At 54.6% G+C, this 20,259-nt stretch overlaps 1 protein-coding gene across 1 annotated transcript in view; it reads left to right on the top strand.

Annotated features, from left to right (window-relative positions):
- Positions 1-4,821: 4,821 nt before the first annotated feature.
- LMOD1 (leiomodin 1) overlaps positions 4,822-20,259 on the top strand; it is a 43,830-nt gene continuing 28,392 nt past the window's right edge. Inside the window, exon 1 of the mRNA XM_075528847.1 lies at positions 4,822-5,250. Within this exon, the coding sequence (XP_075384962.1) occupies positions 4,990-5,250 (261 nt within the window). The 5' untranslated portion in view covers positions 4,822-4,989. The remainder of the gene's footprint in view (positions 5,251-20,259) is intronic.

Genomic DNA, 20,259 nt, shown 5'->3' with positions numbered 1-20,259 from the left:
TCTCCGGGGCTGATTCTTCTGAAGTAGGTCACCTGGCCTTTCTTTCAAGGCACCTCAAACCTTTGGGTGAGCAGGCAATGCCACCCAGGGACTCCTCCCAAAGGCACATGTCTGAGCCAGAGTCTCTTCCAGGCCAGTTCAGATTCCATCTTCTACCTTCCAGGATGCCTATCCAGACTCCTCCCTGCACAGTGAGTGAGCTGTCCTTTGTGGGGGCCGCTCTTCCTTGCCTCACTTTGCATCCTAGTTTAAACAGTTTAATCTCATTCAACTTTACATGTCAAACAGAAGGGACACGCTGTCATCTGTGGCAGTTACATAATCCACTGTCAATTTAAAGAAGGGGGAGCAATCTAGCCTGTCAATCAGGTCGCAGCCTGATGACCTCATTTGGAGACTCCATGGAGATAAATAGTTCACTGAAGACCAGACACACTCTCCTGTGAGGCATTCCTGCTGACAAGCCCTGGAGCTAGAGGAGCCACGTGCTGAGACGTGTCCTCCGCCACTGGATCCACAAGACTTTTCACCCTCTGGCTTATAGACCTCCTGTATTTGGCATCATTGCATGTGTTACCTGAGTCTGAAGAGGACTTTATAGATTAGTATCAGACACATGGGCTAATATCAGGCTTATGGACTTGATCTGGACCGGGCTGGGATGTTTTCTCAATATATAATTATTCATTGATATGAAGTTCTCTGTTACACAGAGATGAGTGTCCCTGGATTTGTTTCTCTAGTCAACCCAGACTAACACATCATCATATTTGTATTCCCCTTTGCATAGTGCCTGGAAGGGAGCTACACATACATAGTAGTGTCTCAATAAGTGAATGAATGAAAGGGCAAGGCCCAGATGGGAAGGCATGTGTGTGTGCATGTGTGCGCGAGAGGGTTACTGCTGAAAGAAAGGAAAAGATGAGGAAAGAGCTGGGTGGGGAGAAACCCCAGAAAGTAGTGTAACTATCAACCAGTGTTACCCCCAGCCCATCGCAGTCCAGTCCATTACAACTCAGAATGACCCGACAGGGCAGAGTGGAACTGAATCTTTTCAGAAGGAGCAGAGAGGGTTTGCACTAGACTGCTAACTGCAAGATCAGAAGTTCAAATCCATTAGCTGCTCAATGATAGAAAAAGGGGGTGTTTCGATTCCCGTGAGGAGTTGCAGTCTCAGAAACTCAGAGGGGCTGTTCCGCCCTGTCTTACAGGCCCTCTAGGAGTCGGAACTGGCTTGGTAGCAGTGAGTTTGGCTTTTTCAGTCCATCTTTGTAGAAGCAGATGACCCCGTCGGTCTCCCATGGAGTCGATTCCAACCATGGGCCTTTTGGTTGTCTGGCGAGCGCTTAACCACTGCACTACTAGGGCTCCTTAGGAGTGACTGTAATAAGTGCTAATAATTACCGTGTGTTTACCAGGCTCGGGTCTGTCCACTAAGGGCTTCGTGTGTGTGGCCTGACATTGTACTGACGCGGACTATCATCCGTGAGAGAGCACGAGGCCAAACCTCAGGCCCAAAGTCACATATAGACAAGCCATAAGGCCAGGACCTAGCACACGTGGCCTAAGGACACACAAGTCTGGGTTGGAAGAAGTCCAGCCAGGCTGTTCCTTAGAGGCAACGATGGAGAGACTCTGTCTTACTTATTGGGACGCGTCATCAGGCGAGACCAGTCCCTGGAGAAGGACAGCATGCTTGGTGACGCAGGAGGGCAGCGAAAAGAGGCAGGATTTTGAGGAGATGGCCAGACACGGTGGCTGCCACCACAGACTCAATCACAGGAACGCTTGTGAGGATGGGGCAGGACCAGGGCAGCGGTGTGCACAGGGTTGCGATGCGTCAGAACAACAACAGCACAGGTGGCCTGGCCTGGAGAGCGCAGGCTCCTCATGGCTGATCCCCACACTAGCCGGGCTCCACCCTGTGGTAGATATATATCCGTTTGTCAATTTGAGGATTAAGCGTGTAGGGGTGGAGTCTAGCTTGTCAAATCAGATCACAGTCAATGAGGCCTCAGTGTGGGCATGGCCTTCTCCTGAGAATTCTGGGACATCCAGCACTTCCTCCTTGGAGGTGGGAGACACTCTCTCTCTGCCACACCCTAGGAGATATAGCAGCTGACAAGACACATGGACCCACCCTGATACAGAGACCCCTGCCAGTGCTGAGATGTTTCCAATGCCACTGGATCCAAAGACTTTCTTCCCCCTGGCCTGTGATCTGCATTTGGTGTCATTGCATGTGTTTCGTGAGTCTGAAGAGGACTGTCTAAATTGGTTCAGACATATGGCTTAGTATCGGACTTATGGACTTGATCTGGACTGGGCTGGGATGTTTTCTCAATTTCAACTGCTCTTGTATATAAATCTCTTTCTTATACACATATGTGTGTGTCCATGGATTTGTTTCTCTAGTCTACCCAGACTAACACACACCCCATTCCGTTTATGGGTTTTCCCACAGCCTCTGGATCTCTCTCTCTCTCTCTCTCTCTCTCTCTCTCTCTCTGTCTGTCTCTCTCTGGACATCTCTCTTGAGGCCTTTGGCAGACTTGCCCCTTTTTAAACTGGATCATTTGATATGATTAGATCAACAACTGTCTTCACTACAAGCAGTAAGCCCCAAGAAGGCAGCTACATCCCTTTGATATGTCGCTGGTTCTTAGTAGCACATAGTAGTTACTCAATAAACATGTGCTTGGGAACTGACTGACTGGCTCCTGCTGCTGCGGTTCGCTTGCCGTCAAGTGGATCTCAGCTCCTGGAGCCGCCACGTGTGCAGACGATGAGTGAACTGTCCTTCTGAACTTCGTCTGTTTTGCGTGAAGCTGGGGGGCCTCTGAGACTCTCAGATCTGGGAGCTGCCACAGGGAGGCTTCCACGGGGTTTCCAAGGCTGTGACGCTTCAGATGCTGATTGTCAGGTATGTCTTTCAAGGCACCTCTGGGTGGATTTGAACTGCCAACCTTTAAGTTAGCAGTTGAGTGAACCTAAAGCTTAACCATTTGGGACCCCGGGGACTCCCAACCAACAGATTCCCACTTCTTTAAAAGAACCATCCCAGGATTCTCTAAGGCCTTCTTCCACCCTCCTGCTTCACCCTGCAGTCCACTCCCACAAGTCAGCACTTTGTCCCTTCCTCAGCCTTAGCCTACAGCAGGACCAGGGGCATTAAATGCCGGCCCAGCGTTTAGTCCCAGTCGATCCCTGAACTCAGCAAATGCTGATCAAGTGACCGTATCGCTCTGGCTTAGGCTGGAAAGAAGCCAGGAAAGATCGAAGCATCTACCCTGATGGGTTACACCAGGGCTTCTCGGAGGGATTTTGTGGCAGGAGGGAGGGGCGGCAGATTGAATGTCTCCGTGGCTGTGCAGGGCAGCATGATGGATGAGCCATGGAAAGCCCTGCCATGAACCGCGCCAGACCTGTTGCAACAGGATCTCTCCCAACCGCCCGGAATTATGTTTCCCTGAAGACACCCAGGACGGTTCTCTGGATTTAGATGTGGTCTCCTCTTCTGTGCTCCCAGAGGGGAAGCTCCTGAGAACAGAGGGAGACCTGAACGCTTCTCTCAAAAGTCCTGCTGCTCCTTGCCTCAACGGCCATTTCAGAGTCCTGACTTCTGTCCATCACAACCTCAACAGCCTGTCAATCCTCAGTGGGGTTACCCACTCACCCAGAACCCACTGCCTTAACGGTAACCTCATGGTGACCCGATAAACCAAACCAAACCCCATGGCCATCCGGTTGATTCCGAGTCATGGCGATCCTTTATGTAGGGGATTTCTGAGGCTGTGAGTCGTCAAGGGAGCAGACAGTCTCATCTTTTCCCCTTGTAGCTGCTGGGTTTGAACTGCCGACCTTGCAGTTAGCACCCAATGCTTACTCCAGAGCTCCATGTGTGGTACACCAACACGAAACCCAAACTCACTACCTCTGGGTCCACTCGACTCATAGCGACCCCATAGGACGTGGTAGAATTGCCCTGTGCATTTCCAAGACTGTGACTCTTTGTGGGAGTAGAAAGCCTCGTCTTGGTTTCAAACTGCTAACCTTGTGGTTAACGGCCCAATGCATAACCACTATGCCACCACCAGGGCATACGCAAACCAAACTCCAAACCCACTGCCACTCACGATGACCCTATAGGACAGAAGAGAACTGCCCCTGAAACTCTACAGGAGTAGAAAGCCTCATCTTTCTCCTGAGGGGCGGCCAGGGGTTTCGAACTGCTGACTGCGATTAGCAGTCCAACTGGTAACCACTACCTGACCAGGGCTGAGGGTTTATTAGTTCTCCCTCTCTCCCCACTCGCCCTCTCCCTCCCTCTTTCAAGAAATGGCCAGAGTCATCTGGGGTCCCTGACACTCAGCAGAGAGGCACCGGCCCCTCCCCTTGAGCTGAGGGCTCTTTCCTGAGGCTGTAAACACCCAGAACCAGAGCACATCACCAAAAAAAGAAGCCAGTCACCCTCGCAGTGCCCACAGCAACCTCCACGGGGAGAGGGAGGGGGGTAGTCCATGCTTGAACATGGTGTGTGCAGTGCCCCCCGGGGCTGGCCTGGTCCTCCCTGAGCCCGCACGGCCTGCCCCCTGGGTCTCAGATCCACTTCAGCCAGCCTTTCTACATTTTTGTATCTTTTTCTCATTGCGTGGCCCCCTTGTCTTTAAAAGGCTAAACGCTCCGTACTAAATTTGGTCACACAGCGCTCCAAGATTCCCTGGAATGTCCTCAAGTTTCAAACAGCTCTGACAGCCAGGCCGGCCCGCCCCCAGCGCGGGCATTGGCCTCTCCTCCTGGGCCCCGGCAGGGCTCATTGGCCAGGGGGTGGACCAGCAGCAGGACTGCCCTGGGCTGCAGGAGGCAGCAGCCTTGGGACACTTTAGCACCTGTGACACGCAGCGGGCCAGGGCGCTGCAGTCCTCCACCCAGCTCTGCTCGCCCCTCTCTCAGAGCCCCCCTGTGAAAGCCCCTGTCCACTCTGCCAAGATGTCCAAGGTCGCCAAGTACCGCCGGCAGGTGAGCGAGGACCCTGACATCGACAGCCTGCTGTCCACCTTGTCCCCCGAGGAGGTGGAGGAGCTGGAGAAGGAGCTGGACCTAGCGGACCCGGACAGGAGCGTTCCCGTGGGGCTGCGCCAGAGAAACCAGACGGACAAGCCGCCCACGGGCGTGTACAACCGGGAAGCCATGCTCAACTTCTGTGGGAAGGAAAGCAAGAAGCTCCTGCAGAGGGAGATGTCTATGGATGTGAGTGACAGCAGGGGCAGGGGGCAGGGGTGACTCAGTGGCCGGGGGTGGGGTCGGGGGTGCGGTAGAGGGATGGCTTCTTGGCTAAGATCTCTTATTGGCAAGGGGCTGGATTCTTCAGAACTGATGGTCTCCTGATGTGGGTCTGAGAAACAGAATGCTGGGCACCCTGGAGAAACGAAAACATCCCGCAGTATCAGACAGAGGCGGGGTCCTTGACATAGTCTAGTCCTGTTCATTGCATCCTGGGTCCCCAGCACCTTTTATTGCCCCCCTGCCCTTCCACCCCTGCCCCCGGACAGGCAGCCCATGCTCTTCCGAGGCGGGGCTGAGCATCGAACAAAGTTAGCTTGCTCCTCCCGGCCACCCACCTGGGATGACAGAGCTAAACACTCCTGGGGGAGAGACCCTCCTTTGTTTAGTGCTTGGGCCCTGTGGGTATCTCACCGTATGGACTGTTTGAGGGGGGCCTCGGTGGGTTCCCCAGAGCGCCCAGAGCTCTGTGTCCCTGCCTGAAGGCTTCCCTGTTCCTCCTGGGGGCATGGAAACTACCTTCTCCAGAATGGCCTCTGGAGGGACCACTCCTCTTCTGGTCTCGCTGGCTCCATCAAGAGCATCCTGACCCTTTGGGACAGAGTAGAACTGCTCCCGTGGGTTTCTGAGACGGTAAATATTCACCAGAGCAGAAAGCCTCATCTTTCTCCCATGGAACAGCTGGTGGTTTCGAACTGCGGACCTTGAGGTTACCAGTGCAACGCTAAACCCGCAAAGCTCCCAGGGCCCCTTCCTGTCTTTGGTACTAAGGGCTTTTCCTTCAGCTGCAAGAGAAGGTGTTTCCTGGGAAGTGAAGGTGTTTCCCAGCGGTGGCTTGCCACCAGGAATGGGGACGGGGAGCTCCTGTCCACCTCTGGAGGTGGCTTTCTGTTTTCCTGGGGGCGGGGTGACACGGAGGAATTCGCTGTTGACATGTGAGTCTTCTTTGGATGGGCTAGACTCACCTCTCAGGGGAGGAGCCCTTTGCTGGTGACAAAGAGTGCTTAGGGGTGAGATGCTTTTCAGGCTTCGCACGGGTCCTCTGAGAAGCTGACACCTGACTCACAGAAACCTCGTGTGGGCCGGAAGAGAACTGTGCTCCCTGGAGTTTTGGGCAGCTGATTTCTCAGAAGGAGATCATCAGGCCTTTCCTCTGAGGCGCCTGTGGGTGGAGTTGAACCTCCAGCCTTTCGCTTCGCCACCTAGTGGGCTAACTGTTGGCACCTCCCAGCCACTCCCGTAGGCTTCCACTCAGCACCTACTGGTCTCGCACAGAAAACCCGAGTCCCAATCCTTGTCCTTTATTTTCGTTTACTTTCTCACTCGTGGGGACAAGGAGTGGGCAGAACACACCAGCAAAACGCAATGGCCCAGGGTAGGGAGAGACCGACCACCAACAGCTCAGAGCTTCCAGTGACAGTTCATGCTCCCAGAGGGAAGGGGGAAGGTGAGGCCATCCGTCACCTGACGCTGCGGGGACATGTGTGGCTGGGCAGGAAACCGTGTCGAGCGCTAGTCACAGAGCACCTGCATGGGGTGTGCGGAGAGACCTCCCCTCCCTAAAGAGAAGCGGGGGGGGGGGGGGCGGGAGTAAGGGAACCCGTAGGCTCAGGCACTTACTTTCCTTTGGGCGAGTCGTGCTGTCTTGCTCCTGTGTGGGCCCGGTACTCCAGAGGAGGACCAGGCAGCACACAGAAAGCGTGGAATGCCAGCACAGGGCACTGGCCTCTCTGCAAACCGCCGCCCCCCCCAGGCCCCAAGCTTTCCCTCTGAAGAGCCGCCTCCCTGTCCCCTCACTTCTGGGCCCCAGGCTTTGTGGCCGGCCTGCTGTGTGCCCGGTGGCTTTTGGTGCTCAGAAAGAGACACTTCTGAGGCTGATGTCACACTTGCCACAAAGCGAGATGCTCAGGCCACAGGGAGTGAGAGGCACCCCACCCGCATGCCCCGGCTTAGGGATTTCATTCTCATGAGCCTTTTGCTTAACAAAGTGAGGGGGACGGGGCAAGCCTCTCCTCCCCTGGGTGCCACCCCCACCCTGCCAGGTACACACTTGTTTCTGCCAAGCCTGAGTGGGCCACAGCAGGTGGTGTGTGTGTGGTGTGTGTGGTGTGTGTGTGTGGTGTGTGTGTGTGTGGTGTGTGTGTGTGGTGTGTGTGTGGGCACACGCACAAGCCTGAGTGCAGAAGGGTGCATCGTGGCTACAAGAAAATGCCTTTATCACCACTTCCCGCTGATGGGACTAGGCTGTTCAGACCGACTCAACCTTGACCCCACAGTCCAAGGGCACAGGTTGGCAAAATGGTCGGAGTTCAAGGCGCATATGAAGCTGTGAATAGGTGCCACCTCTGTAAGCCTGGGCGGAAGGGAATTGATGCTAAGAAATGCCTGGTTCCACTCGGCAAGCGGTGCAACGAGATGCAGTGAAGAATCTGAGCTCAAGGACCAGAAAACCCTCGTCTGGGGGCCAGCACGGCTTGCTGTCCGTGTGTCTGGGTCACTCACAAAGGACCTAGCCTGAGTCTGTGTCCCCGGGTAATATTCTCTAGGATTGTGCGGGCCCACTAACAGGAGTCACGGGGTAAAGCGGGCCCACTAACAGGAGTCACGGGGTAAAGCGCTTAGCGCAGAGCGTGCATGTGATCGGCGCTCCGTGAGTAGCAGCGTTGATCAGGAAATCGTGGGTCAGGCGCCCAGAAGGTGGTGAAGTGACTGAGAGCAAACCTTTCCTCCCGCCTAGCTTCTCCCTCACCTACTCACTGGGAGGTGTCACAGCTCGCCTGTGCAGTGAGTGGCCAGAGAAGGAAGCAGAGCTTGGATGCTTAGGTAGGAATTTTGGACATCACAGAAACAGAACAGACGTGGGAGCAGCGGCAGGCGGCAGGTGGGGGGGCTCTCTCCCCTTTCCCAAGATCCCCCTGGCTGAGAGCTGTCAGTGATGGGGGCCTCTTCTACATGGGAGGAACTGGAGATGAATCAAAGCAGACAGCCAGGAGCCTGTTCTCTCTCCCTGGGGGAAGGGCAGCCAGAACTTTCTGTATGCCAAGCCCACCCGCCTTTCCCTTTATTGACGCCTCACAATTCCCAGGAGATAGGCATTTGCATCCCCATTATACAGACCTGGCTATGGAGGCTCAGAGAGGCTGGATAACTGCTCTGGGTCACACAGCCGCCAGGTGGCTTGTTTGATTTTCAGAACCCCATGTCTCCCTCTCTGCCACACCAGAGGACGCAAAGGCCAGCGGTGTCCGTTCCGGCCCTCCCGAGTGTAACGTCTTCTTGAAGTCGCAAAACACACCCAGGGGAGACACCTAAGGGATGTCACAAAGGTGGGACCACAGATTCTGACGCTGTCATGGGAGCAGCGGCTGTAAGCCATCAGGCGGACCGGCTCCCAGGGGCCCAGGTGCGCTGGAGTGGAAGTGAACTCCTCAGATGAATGGCTGGTGTTTGCTTTCTTGAAAGCAGATTGCCAGGCCTTTCTCCTGTGGTGCCTCTGGGGGGCCTCCGACAGTCACCCTTTCTGTTAGAGGCAATCATACTAACTGTTGGCAGCACCCAGGGACTGGGTCTAACCCAGTCGGGCTCCTGATGCCGCTTGGGTGCTCCCCCCCCCCAGCCATCCTCCCCTGAGTAGGACCACATCTATTAAAACCAAGTGTGGATTCAGAAAAGTCAATCCTGTCACAATCTTGGGTATCATTCCAAACCAGCCAAACTCACTGCCATCAAGTTGATGCCAACTCAGAGCGACCCTATGGGACAGGGCGGAACTGCCCCTGTGAGTTTCCCAGGCTCTTTACAGGAGTAGAAACCCCACTGCTGATCTCGTAGTTAGCACCCAACGCACCACCACCAGCTCCTTATTGGGTGGCATTAGGGAATTATTCTCATTTCCTTTAGGTGTGATCCTGGTTATTTCAGATTTTTTTTTTTTAAGAACGTCATCGCAGACATAGAGACTGGAACATTTATGAAGGGGGAAGAATGATAGGATGTGGGGGATTCGCTTTCAGATATTTGGGGTGAGGGGAGCGGGTGGAGTGTAGACGAAGCAAGACTGGCCCTGTGCTGGAAGCTGTTGGCGCTTGTGGGTCGATGCGGAGACTCGTTACGTTACACTGTTCTCTCAACGTCTGCGTCCACGTTTGAAACGTCCCGTACTAAACAGCCTTTACAAAATAAAAGCCAACGGGGCAGGCCCAGTTTGGGTCTTAAGCCCTAGCCCTTCTGGGAGAGGGAAGCCCAAGATTTACACTGGGGATGGGTCTCGGTGGCAGGGGCCACCGGCTGCTTCTCCTCCAGCAGGGTGGACAGTGTCAGGGTGTGGGGAGTGCCTGCTGGTGTGGCCTCTGAGCCCTTTCACCCCCACATCTCCTGTAGTTCAGGCCTGTCTGGCCCTCAGGACTCCGAGCCACTCCCTCTGGGAAGTCTTAAGGTTCAGTCCCTGTCTGAGCACTCGACCCACACTGGGCACCAACCCCCATCGCTATGACCCTGCTCTACCTGTCTTCTCTCACCTGTGTGATTCTGGAGGGTAAATGGGTCGTGGATCCTCAACCTATGTTTGTCGCATGAACGTCACCATGGGGGGCTAGGGGAGGGTCAGAGTGAGGCAGGCGGCCGGCAGTCCTACCCAACAGGTGGTTCGCCCCTCTAAGCGCTGCTCCTCCAGCCCAGCTGGAAGATAGAGCCCCTGGCAAATGTACAGCCAACCATTCAACGAAACCCTTGTCTCGGGTCAGGTTTCAGGAACCGGATCCCAACGGGTCAACTCCTGCGTTCTCTCTTTCCTTCCCAGGTGGGAAAGAGAGTCTCCAGTCTACCTCCCCCCCCCCCCCCCCATCTTGCTCCTTAGCATGACCAGGGGCTGGGAATTAGCACCTGCATGCACCCAGCCAGGGGCAGGGGCAGCTGAGTGGAGGGGGAGGGGTAGCAGTTTTAGGTTCTCCCTTGCGGTAAACTTGAGACGCACATCTGATGCACCCGTCAGCTAGTAGCTGGGGCTGGGCCCCTCTGGCTGCCCAGCCCCGCCGCTCACCAGCCCTGTCCCCAGCTATCTCGAGAGGGGCTCTGGAAGACCTAAGGTCTCAAAATGCCCTTTGCAAGGCCTGGGACCTGTCAGGATTGCCCTGGACAGCACGGCCATCGCTTCAAGGAGATTAACCTGAACTGGTACTCACCCGAAATAGCCCACTATGGAGAGGGCAGAGGAGGGGGTGGGGGGCTGTTGACCCACGGAGGCAGAAGCAGGCCCCCACAGAAGGGAAGATGTGTTTAAAATCTCACCCTGGACTTTGAAAGCTGACTCCACCCAGAGTTGAAAGACCCGTTGGCAGTTTCTCACACAAGGCGGTAGGATTCGCCGGTTTCAGCTTTAGCAATCGCTCTCACTTGTATTCTAGATGTTTTCTTCAGCACATACTGAAGACTTAGTTTGAGAAGGAGCGTTGGCACCTGCCCCCACCCCCGGCCCCTCAGCACTGCCCCGCTGCAGTCAGCCTCTGCGCTCTCGCCTGCCAGGCTGGCGGGAGAAGGGGGTAGCTGGCAGGGACCTGGAGAGCCAGGCAGGACAGATGGGTGAAATGCCTTCTGGAGGTGAAGGGCCCAACAGAGAGGAGGAGGGGCGTGTCTAATCGGGGGCGGGGTGCAGTTCCCACCCACGGGGGTGGGGGCGTGGGGAAGAGGGAGGTTGCCACCAGCTCGCCAGGCAGGGGCTGCCGGGGCTTCAGGAAGAGGCACAGCTGGGCAGATACCCGTGTGAGGCACAAAGCCCTGGTTGAACCTGCCTGCTCCTCTCAGCCCCTCTCCGTCATCTGGCATAGCCACGGCGGGGCCTGGAGCATGGTGCATGAAGGACACTGAGAGGAGCACAGAAGGCAGAGGCCAGAGGTGCTGTCTGTGTGACACAGATCCACACCCCCCCACACACACACAGCGGCAGAGCGCACAGTGAGTGGAGGGTAGAGGCAGAATTTGATATTCACACGCCTGCCTAGTAGGATAAACAGGAATATCCTGAGTCAGAACTCGCAGACCTTTCCAGAGCAGGCCCGCTGGTGTTTCTAAGACCACTCTTGGCACAACCCTCCCCTGCCCCCTCACCCCCGCCCCCACAAAAAATGTGGTATGGAATCAGAATATCAGTTCCCCTGCAGGGCTTGTTGGTCCCAGGGTGAAGTGGAGAAGTAGAAAGAAGTGTGTGTGTGTGTGTGTGTGTGTGTGTGTGTGTGTGTGTGTGTGTGTAACTAGATAGCCCCAGGTTCAATTCTGCTCAGTCTTTTACCAAGCTTGTGAACTTGGGCAAGTCGTGACCTCTACTGAGTTCCTTTGGGTGTCAAAGGCACTCAATGACGGTGCCTGTCAAAGAGCTGTGATAAAGCTTAGTGTGGGGACCAAAGGGGATACGGTCTTGAAAGCACCAGGTAGACCTTTAGAGACTTCCGTCTCCTCAGACTTCATGCATGTATGTATGTATGCCAAATCACTGGCACCTCTCACGAGACTGGATACGTGTATATTTATAAGACGTATGCACATGTCGTCGTGTGCATCCTTCTTGATGCAGGCAGTGGGAGTGAGTTGTGGAGAAAGGAAGAGGGAGAAAGGCGTGCAGATAACGTAAGGAAGAAGCCCAGGTCTGTTTGCTTCCTTACTGCGTGGCTTCAGTTGCCCCAGGTCTTTAAGCCTCAAAGTTCTTTTTTGCCCCGGGCTCAAAGGTCCAAAGTGTTTCTGGTCGCAAGCAGGGCAGAGTCAAGATGGACCCGTTGCCATCAAGCCTATAGCGACTCTTAGCAACTCCCCATGACCCCGGAGAACAGAGAGGAAGTGTCCCCCGCGGGGTTCAAGGCCGTGGATTTTGATGGAAGTAAACTTCGGCTCACACTTCGGTTGGTGAGTTTGAACTGCCCACCTTTTAGTTAGCAGCTGAGCACGATAACCATTGTGCTACTGGGGGTCCTTGAGTGGGACTGGGAGAGGTTTCCTGACTGGTGAATGCCCCTTGTCCGCAGCCTTCCCAGAACGCACTCAGAAAAACTAAGGTTGCCTGGGGAGATTTGGGCTTCAGCTGTCTCTGGGTCCATTGCAGAAAGGACAAGCTCGGATGTCACTAAAAGGCCTCCTGCTCCCACGCCGCCCCCCTTTCCTCAGGGAGGACCCAGGGAGGTTCAGGTTTCCACCTCATCGCTGGCCTTTGATGCTGATGGAGCCTGGGCAGAGCTTGCAGGGCTTCACCCCCGGAGACCTGCCGCTGAAAGGCCGCAGATCCTGGGGAGCAGCATGCGTCTCGCCCAGTGCTCGGATCACTCTCTCCAGAAGCCAGCCAAACCTAGGTTCAAACCCTACTCTGCCCGTTGCTAGCTGTGTGCCCACCCCACCCCCAAAGGTGACGTTACCTCGCTGAGCCTTAGTTTTCTTGCCCGTGACAAGCTTCCTTCCTCTACAACACAATGGCAGCAGCCATGCCTCCAAGTAGATCATCCTGAGGTTGGAGCACCCAGTGGTGGGGGGTAAAGGCCTGCAGACTTTGTTTCCTCTCCTTCCTGTCCCTCTGTTCTCTCTATAGGCAGGATTGATGAATCTTATTCTGTGTTATTTGCAGCCGAGGGGGTGGGGGCTCTCTACTAAATCATTCATTCGCCAAGTAGTTGGTGAGGGTGTTGATAGCGGCCCCAGCCTCACAGCCACGTCGTGCACGTTCGATCAGATTACTGCCTGGTCCAGTGCCGCCTCTGGGATCGGCTGTTGCAACTGCAGAGAGTTTTCATTGGCTGGGTGTCAGACGGAGATTGCCAGGCCTTTCTAGGCCATCTTAGTCTGGATGTTCTGCTGAAACATCACGGCGACACTCAAGCCTCCGCCCACACACAGTGGCAGGAGTCCTGTTGCACAGAGTGCTCTCCAGGTGCCCAGGCAGGTGACACACCAGGCAGACTGGGCCGCAGCCCGGTGGGCTAATAGTCCAGTGGGGAAGATGGACCAGAGGCCGCGTGCATGTCTAGCTCATGTGTGGCACAGAAACCTAGAACATTCAGCACACGCACGGAAGGAGAATGCTGGCTAACGAGAGAGTCTCTGGGCGTATTTGGTGGATGGTTGTGTCAGACAGGGACATCAGACATGACGCTGCCCAAGAGGGGGCATCTGGGCAGAGACAGGGGTGCAGGGGAGGAGCCATCATGGGAAGTTCTGGAGAGAGCTTCCCATGCAGAGCGAGCAGCAAACACAAACGCCCTGAGGTGGATCAGTCTAGTGTGTCCGAAGGGTAGCCAGGCTGGTGTAACTGGACTCTGGTGAGTCAGGGAGAGAGCCAGGGAGGGTAGGAGGTGGGGGCACATGAGGCTCCCGAAGTTAGCAGGGTGCAGACGATGCTGGGCCTGATGGGACCACCCCGGGAGTTTGGCTTTTATTCCAAGTGCGGTGAGAAGTCACCGGGGAGAGATGCCATCTGATGTGTGTTGAAGAAAAGGCTCACTCGGGCAGCTCGGAGATGACTAGATGGACCAGGGACAAGAGCGGCTAGAAGGGTATTGTGGTCCCTCAGGTAAGCGGGGAGGGTGGCTTAATGAGAGGTGACGAGATGCAGAGATGCTTCAGAAGTGCCGCTGCCCAGACTGGCTGCTGTATTGCGCACGGGAGAGAGCGGCGTCGAGGTGACCAGCTGTCTGGGCCATTGGGTGAATTTGATACCCTGTGCTGAGCTGGGAGGAGCCCCGGGACGTGGTGGTTCTGGACTGGGCTGCAACCTACCAGGTCAGCAGTGGGACAAAGCTACTGTATCGGAAACCCCCCACAGGGCAAAGATTGTGATTTGAGCCAGCTCGGTGTGTGGTGATTGTCAGAGAGATACCCAGGAGGAAATGTTGGGTGGGCAATGGACATGGAAGCCTGGCGCTCATGGGAGATGGGGGGCTGGGGATGAGACTGGCGAGTCACCAGTCTAGAGATGATACTTAAAGGCATGAGACCCGAAGAGACGACTTAGGGAGTGAGTGTGGATGCAGAGGCGGGCCAAGGGGTGAGCTCGCCTCTGTCCCAACATTTAGGCATTGGAAGAGACCCCCAGACTGAGAGGGGGAGCAAAGCAAGCAACGCAGGGGCTTCAAGGAGGAGAGCAGGCTATGCGGTGTCCCTTCTTGTTATGAGGCTTAATACCAGGAGAGGCAGTCAAACACCCCCACTGGCAAGATGGAACGACTTCCCTGCAGTGTAGGGTGGCCCCCACCGACCAACAGACAGGCACGTAAACAAAACGTGCCTGTGGAATACTGTTGGGGCATCCAGGGGATGGAGGTCTAATGCATGCTACAAGGACCTGGGTGAACCTGGAAAGCGTCGTGCTCAGCGCTGAGCACGGTTTAAGGGCACTGACACGAAAGCTCGAGGGTAAACACAGTCACAGAGACGGGACGAGGCGAGAAGTTACCGGGGACGGAGAGATTGAGGCGTCACGGCTCAACAAAGACAGAGGTTCTGGGGGGCGATGAGCGTTGTGCACGTTGACAGTGGCAGTGCCAGCCCAACCTTGTGACTGTAAATCATCTTGCAGAGGAGCTTGGTTCTAAGAGGCAAATGTGAGCTCGCGGCAGATTTTTGAAATATCATTTTATTGGGGACTCATATAGCTGTTATCACAATCCATCCATCCATCCATTGTGTCGAGCACATTTGTACATTTGTTGCCATCATTGTTTTCAAAACATTTTCTTCCTACTCGAGCCCTTGGGATCAGCTCATTTCTCCCCTCCCCCACCATCCTTCCTTTATGAACGCTTAATAATTTATCCCTTTTTTTTCATACCTTACACTGATCAATATCTCCCTTCACCCACTTTTCTCCTGTTCATCCCCCTGGGAGAGGGTTATATGTAGATCATTGGGACAGGTTCCCTCTTTCTCCCCCCACCTTACCCTTACCCTCCTGGTATGGCTACTCTCATTATTCCTGAAGGGGTCCTGAGGGGGTTTATCTGTGTTGGATTCCCTGTTTCCAGCTCTTATCTGTACCAGTGTCCATGCTCTAGTCTAACCAGATTTGTAAGGTAGAATTGGGATCATGATAGTTGGGGGGCAGATAGTTGGGGGGCAGAGCATTGAAGAACTAGAGGAAAGTTGTACATTTCTTCGGTGCTACACTGCACCCTGAGTGGCTCGCGGCAGGTTTTTGTTAAGACTTTGTGAGAATCCAGGGGATATTGCCAGCATGTCTCCAGGCTGATGAGCACACTTAAACTTCAGTGGAGAGAGAAACTTTTCTTTCTGTTGATGCTGATCTGTGTTCGTGACTTCGAGACCCGGGTATTACAGGGGCTCCTCGCCTGTGATCTTTCCGGAAGCTGAGCACCAGCCTGCTTCTCCCATGGTGCTGCTGGGTGTGTTCAAATGACCAGTTTTGATGCCACCCAAGTGCAAAATCTGTGTGCCCCTGAGGGCCGTGTGGAGAGGGGAACTTGATGGTGGGGGTTCAGGGGAAGGCGAGAAGGGAAGGCGTACGCTGGGATGGCGAAGTTGGCCTTGACCGAGGGCCAAGGCGACTCTGACATGGGGGCACAGGCCGTGGAGATTGGCAAGGGCACAGCCGGGTTGACCGACTGTGAGAATGAGATGAGGTTGATCTCATGTGTGGACAGAGCAAAGTGTTCTCCGGGGAGACAGCCCCAGTGGCCAAACGCAGACAGGATTGAGGGGCAGGAACTCAGGAGGCCGTGACAATAGTGCGCAGTAAGCCTCGGGTCACAGGAAGCACGCCGGGTGCTCTCTGGGTGAGGTAGAGAAAACATGAAAACACTTAGGGTTAGGGAAGCAGGCAGGCAAGCAGGAGCGGCTTGGAGATCCAGTAGATTTCCACCTCCAGAGCATCGAGCTCTCTCTCTCCGAGGCCACCCATGCCCAAGGAGAAGGCTTGTGTGGCAAGGCAGGCCCTGGGTGTGCAAGAGGGCCACAGCTGGCTCGGCTCAGGCATTTATGTGTCACCAGCTTGGCTCTCTTTCACTTCCATTCCTTCACGTTTTGCGTAGAAGAGATCACACTTGGCAAGAGTGGATCCCCCCCACTCTAACACACATTTTTATCGAAATATAAAACACACACTGAAAAGCATGGGGAGTTCCACAAATTATCAGAGTGAACAGGTAACCCCAGCCTGACTCCTAACACCATACGGAAGCTCAGCCTACTTTTGAACTTCCTGCAGCCAGCATCACTCCGCACGCGTTCTTGTGTGTCCAGCTTCTTTCGCTCCACTTTACTTTTGTGTGCTTAGCCTCGTGTTGGCGGTGATACCTTTTTCGTGGCCATATAATATTCCGTGGCACGAACGTACCACTATTTATTTGTCCATATCAATGTTTGTGAACATTTAGGTTGTTTGCAATTTGGGCCTAGCACAAACAGTGCTGCTCTGGGTAATGTTGTACGTTTTGGGGGTATGCGTCTGACTTCATTTCTGGGGAGTACATACCTCGGAGTGGCACTGTGGGTGGTAAAGCTTGGGTAGGTACATAGCGGCCACAGAGTCAGCTCCTTCTCATGGTGATCTTAGGTGCAACCCAACAAAACACCCTAGTTCTGTGTCATTCTCCTAATCACCGGCACATCGGAGTCCGTGGTTGTGCCATCCCATGCCACTGAGGTCCCCTCGCCCTTACTGGCCCTCTGGGTCTCCAAACCAGTGGTCCTCTGCCAGTGGTTGGTTTTTCCTTATGATGCGCCCAAAGCAAGCAAGCTGGCCAAGGTGCTCTTGTGACTCCTAAGGATTCCATCGGCTCATTTTGGTAAGTGCACCCCCCGGCCCTTCTTCCTAGTCTGTTTTAGTCTGGAGGCTTTGCTGAAGCCTGTCCACTCGGGGTGCCGCACTGCTGTTGGCAGCCTGTGGCATAGCTCCCAGTACCATGCTGACTCGTGGTGAGCTTTGTCTTCATCTAGCTGCGACCGGATGTGAAGAGGCTCTCAGGGTCAGATGCAAATGTTTGAAGGTCTCCTAGAGTAGTTGGCCAACAGTAAACACATAATGAATTCAGCGATCACCATCATCAGATCCAATGACACCCATCTTTGAGAGCATCCTACTTGCTGTCATGTTCTTGGTCCTGCGGCCGCCACCCTGACCCACACTGTTGAGATTCAGATCTCAGCTACAACTCAGGTCACATTCGGTACTCCTGGGTTCTTGAACGTTCCCAAAGATGTTGGCTTCAAGGGCGTGTCCCACCTAAGGGTCTCGTCTCACGCTCCTTGCTGTGGTTGTGAGGTGCCATCGGGTCAGCTCCATCCCATAGCGACCCCATGCACAACAGAATGACACACTGGTCACCCTCACAATAGGTCCTGGGTATGACCCCCTCCGTTTCACTGCCCTTCTACTTTACCCAGAGGAGCCCCGGTGGAGTAGGGGGTTATGCATTGGTCTGCAATCTGCATGGTCGGCAGTTCAACACCATCAACAGCTCTGTGGGAGGAAGACTGGGCTTTCTACTTCAGTAAACAGTTACAGTCTTGGAAACCCACAGAAAGTCGCTATGAGGCAGCATTGACTCAATAGCCAGGAGATGAACTACTTTACCAAGCAGGATGTCCCTCTCCAGGGACTGGTCTCTCCTGACATGTCCAAAGTACGTGAGATGAAGTCTTGCCATCCTTGCTGCTAAGGAGCACTCTGGCCTTACTTCTTCCAAGACAGAGTGGCTGGTCCGTTTAGCAGTCCGTGGCACTTTCGATGTTCTTCTCCAGCCCAATTCAAACATGTCCACTCTTCTTCGGTCTTCCTCATTCCGTATCCAACTGCATTTGCAAGCTTTTCTGAAACCTGTGCACAGGCGTGCTGACAGCTTCAGACGGTGGCCTTCCTAATGCCCTCTGCCTCTCTCTCTTGGCTGGGCTCACTCCCAGAGGACAGCGGCTGCATTCCCTTCCCTCCGTTTGCAGTCGCTTTCCGAGTTTACTTAGTTTTCTGGTCAGTCTCAACCTTATCCTCAATTCTCATGATTAGGCCCCCACCTTCCATCCCCTCCAGCTTAGATAAGACTAGATGTTTGACCTCGACAGTCCCACTTACAAGCTGCTCATCATCGCTTAGTGCACAATATATATATGTATAAGTATATATACACACACATATACATATATATACAGTTATAGATTAAGGCCCCATAACCTCAGACCAGCTCTCAAGGTTGTCCAGAAAAACCTCCACTTTTTTGAGAGAGGATTCCAAAAGTTCACCTCTCTCCATCAGACTCTTGGCCAACCACCTCTCTCCTCGCCCTCAGCAGACGCCCCGGCCTCCGCTTTCAATGAGAAACTTGAGCCTCCAGGTGAGGCTGCCTCCACATTCCTCTCCTGCTGCCTGCAAACCTATGTTGTTGTGAAGTGCTTAGACGTGAGGATGGCAAGACTCTGTCTCGCGTTTTCGGGATCCGTGAATCAGGAGAGGCCTGTCTCAGGAGAGCGGCATCCTGCTCGGCGAAGCAGAGGGTCAGTGAGAAAGAGGGAGACCCTCGGCTGCAACGATAGGCTTCGACTTAATGGCTGGCGTGAGGGCGCGGACGTCCAAGCGTCTCCCTACGTAAGCTTTCCTGCCCCTGTATCTCAGGGGGAAAGGCAGTCTTCCTCCCGTCCTAGGTTAGTAACCTTACCCACCTGTTAGATGATCGTTTCTCCTTTCTTCTCAGGGGCCTTTGCTCCTTTCCCACGGCCCCTACCTTAGTCTCCCACAGTCCTTTCCATTGGCTCTTGATCGCCAACCCCCACGTTCTCCCCTTTCCTCTAGAACGCAGCCACAGAAAACCATATCTGCACTCGCTGTCCCACTGTTCTTGCCCCAAGGCTTGTCCCAAGCCTCTGTTCTTGGCCTGCCGTGGACATCAGCCTTGGGGACGTCTCCAAGGACCACCTTGTTGCTTCGTCCAGTGGACACTTTGCGGTCCTTATCCTGCATGTTTACTTCGTGGGGTGGTCACTCCCTCGTGCTTAAAACACTCAGTCCCCTTGGCACCAAGAGACCCCCCCCCTTGTCTGCTTTCCCTTTTCTTTGCCAAGCTGCTCCTTTCTGGACCCCCGCCCCCTTCCTCTCACTCCCAGCTCTTGCTGATCCCCAGGGCACTGCCTTTCCTACGCAGTCCTCCTGGGTCCCCTCATCCAACCCCACCGCTGCCAGCGACCGGCTCTATCTCTGGCCTAGATCTTTAGGTTGAGTTCTAGATCATTCTATTGCCTCTTGGACACCTCTAGTGTCTCAAATTCAACTAGTTCAAAAATAAATTAATCATCATCACCCCATCGCACCCCTGCTCTCCTCCTCCTGCATCCCACACTCAGGTCAACAGAAGTACCATGTAACTGGCGCCCAGGTCAGACCCCTCTCCCGGTGTTTCCAAGGGCTACTGGGGACAGAATGCTCTGGGTTATAACTCTGAGACCTCTACTGGTGCTGCCCCTCTCCCTTCCACTCCCCCCGGCACCCATCTCACTTAGCAACTTGAAGGCCACGACCTCGCTCCTCTCCCCACCTCTCCTCTCACCCCACGGCGACCACAGTTGCCAACATCTTAGTAACAAACAAAATCATGACCTTGACACTCCCCTACACGAAAGCCTTCCATTGCCCAGCACAGCTCCATTGTCAACTTCACACCCCTTGTTGTAGTTAGGTGCCATCGAGTCGGCTCGGACCCATAGCGAGCCTGTGCCCCACAGAAGGAAACAGTGCCCGGTCCTGCGCCAGCCTCACCACTGCTCCTATGCCTGGGTCCATGGATGCAGCCCCTGTGTCAGTCCATCCTGTGGGGGCCTTCCTCTTCTTCACTGCCCCTCCACTTTACCAAATATGATGTCCTACTCCAGGGACTGCTCTCTCCTGATGGCGGGTCCAAAGTGTGCAAGACGAAGTCCCATGCTTGCTTCTCCGAAGCACTCTGGTCGTACTTCCTCCAATGTAGGTCGGCGTGTCCTTTCACTCCAACACAGATCCGTCTGTCCTTT

This window comes from Tenrec ecaudatus, chromosome 1 (genome assembly GCF_050624435.1).
Source record: "Tenrec ecaudatus isolate mTenEca1 chromosome 1, mTenEca1.hap1, whole genome shotgun sequence".
NCBI lineage: Eukaryota > Metazoa > Chordata > Mammalia > Afrosoricida > Tenrecidae > Tenrec > Tenrec ecaudatus.
This window is presented reverse-complemented; position numbering and strand designations above follow the sequence as displayed.